The 1,372-nt window shown below is 40.8% G+C and overlaps 1 protein-coding gene across 1 annotated transcript in view; it reads right to left on the bottom strand.

Annotated features, from left to right (window-relative positions):
* Window positions 1-1,165: 1,165 nt before the first annotated feature.
* LOC106879908 (uncharacterized) overlaps window positions 1,166-1,372 on the bottom strand; it is a 14,178-nt gene continuing 13,971 nt past the window's right edge. Inside the window, exon 11 of the mRNA XM_014929656.1 lies at window positions 1,166-1,284. Coding sequence (XP_014785142.1) covers window positions 1,166-1,284 — 119 coding nt within the window. The remainder of the gene's footprint in view (window positions 1,285-1,372) is intronic.

Genomic DNA, 1,372 nt, shown 5'->3' with positions numbered 1-1,372 from the left:
TAAAACAATGAGTATAAATAAGCGTTTTGTCCACTCTGCTGGGTGGTTGGTGTTAGGAAGGACATTTGACCAGCCGTAAAAACCATGCCAAAACAAGACACAGAAGTTTAACGCGGTCTCCTGTCTGGCCAGTTCCTGGTAAATTGTCCAACCCATGCCAGCACAGAAGGTGGATGTTAAATGATGACGATGATGATGATGATGAATGTGAATGCTAAAGGGCTAAAAGGTGTGAGGTATGAGAGTAAAGGTGACCCTAACCATCTTAACTCCAAACCCTTCTGAGATTGCAATACAGTTCTTGGACTCATCAGGTTCTGTAGAAAAACATCCAGCCCATGCCAGGATGGAACATAGATGTTAAATGATAAAGAAGGAAAAAGATGGTAATGATGATGAAGTGAAATGGAAAACACTCATCTGTTTAACTAACCACAGCTGGTGAGTGAATTTGAACTAATAACCTTTAGGACAGTAACTTAATGCTTTAATTGATCTCTACACTATAGACTGTGGAAGCGCAATGGCCCAATGGTTAGGGCAACGGACTCGCGGTCATAGGATCGCGGTTTCGATTCCCAGACCGGGCGTTGTGTTTATTGAGCGAAAATACCTAAAGCTCCACGAGGCTCCAGCAGGGGATGGTGGCGAACCCTGCTGTACTCTTTCACCACAACTTTCTCTCACTCTTACTTCCTGTTTCTGTTGTGCCTGTAATTCAAAGGGTCAGCCTTGTCACACTGTGTGTCACGCTGAATATCCCCGAGAACTACATTAAGGGTACACGTGTCTGTGGAGTGCTCAGCCACTTGCATGTTAATTTCACAAGCAGGCTGTTCCGTTGATCGGATCAACTGGAACCCTCGTCATCGTAAGCAACGGAGTGCCAACAAACACTATAGACAAACATAATAATAATAATCTTTTCTACTAAAGGCCTGGATTTTTGGTGGAGAGGGGGACAATTGATCACATTGACCCCCAGTACTTGAATGGAACTTATTTATTGACCCTGAAAGGTTGAAAGGCAAAGTGAACCTTGGCAGAATTTGAACTCAGAGCATAGCAACAGACGAAATACCACTAAGCATTTCACCCGGCATGCTAACGATTCTGCCAGCTCACCACTGCTGCCACCATAATAATAAGAATAAGAATACAATATTTACATTCTATTTTTCTTAACTGTATCAATCAGATTTATTGGTTTCTTTTCAGTACAATTTTGAACAGCAATGGTAGCAGCTTCCAGAATCTTCTTAGCTTCTTCTTCAGAATTTAGAACTAAAGTTGATATAGAAAAAAAAAAAACAAAAAAAAAAAACATAACAAACAAAATAGTTAGGATAAGCAACAATATAAGAAAACCAAA

The sequence above is a fragment of the Octopus bimaculoides genome, chromosome 3 (genome assembly GCF_001194135.2).
Source record: "Octopus bimaculoides isolate UCB-OBI-ISO-001 chromosome 3, ASM119413v2, whole genome shotgun sequence".
Taxonomy (NCBI): domain Eukaryota; kingdom Metazoa; phylum Mollusca; class Cephalopoda; order Octopoda; family Octopodidae; genus Octopus; species Octopus bimaculoides.
This window is presented reverse-complemented; position numbering and strand designations above follow the sequence as displayed.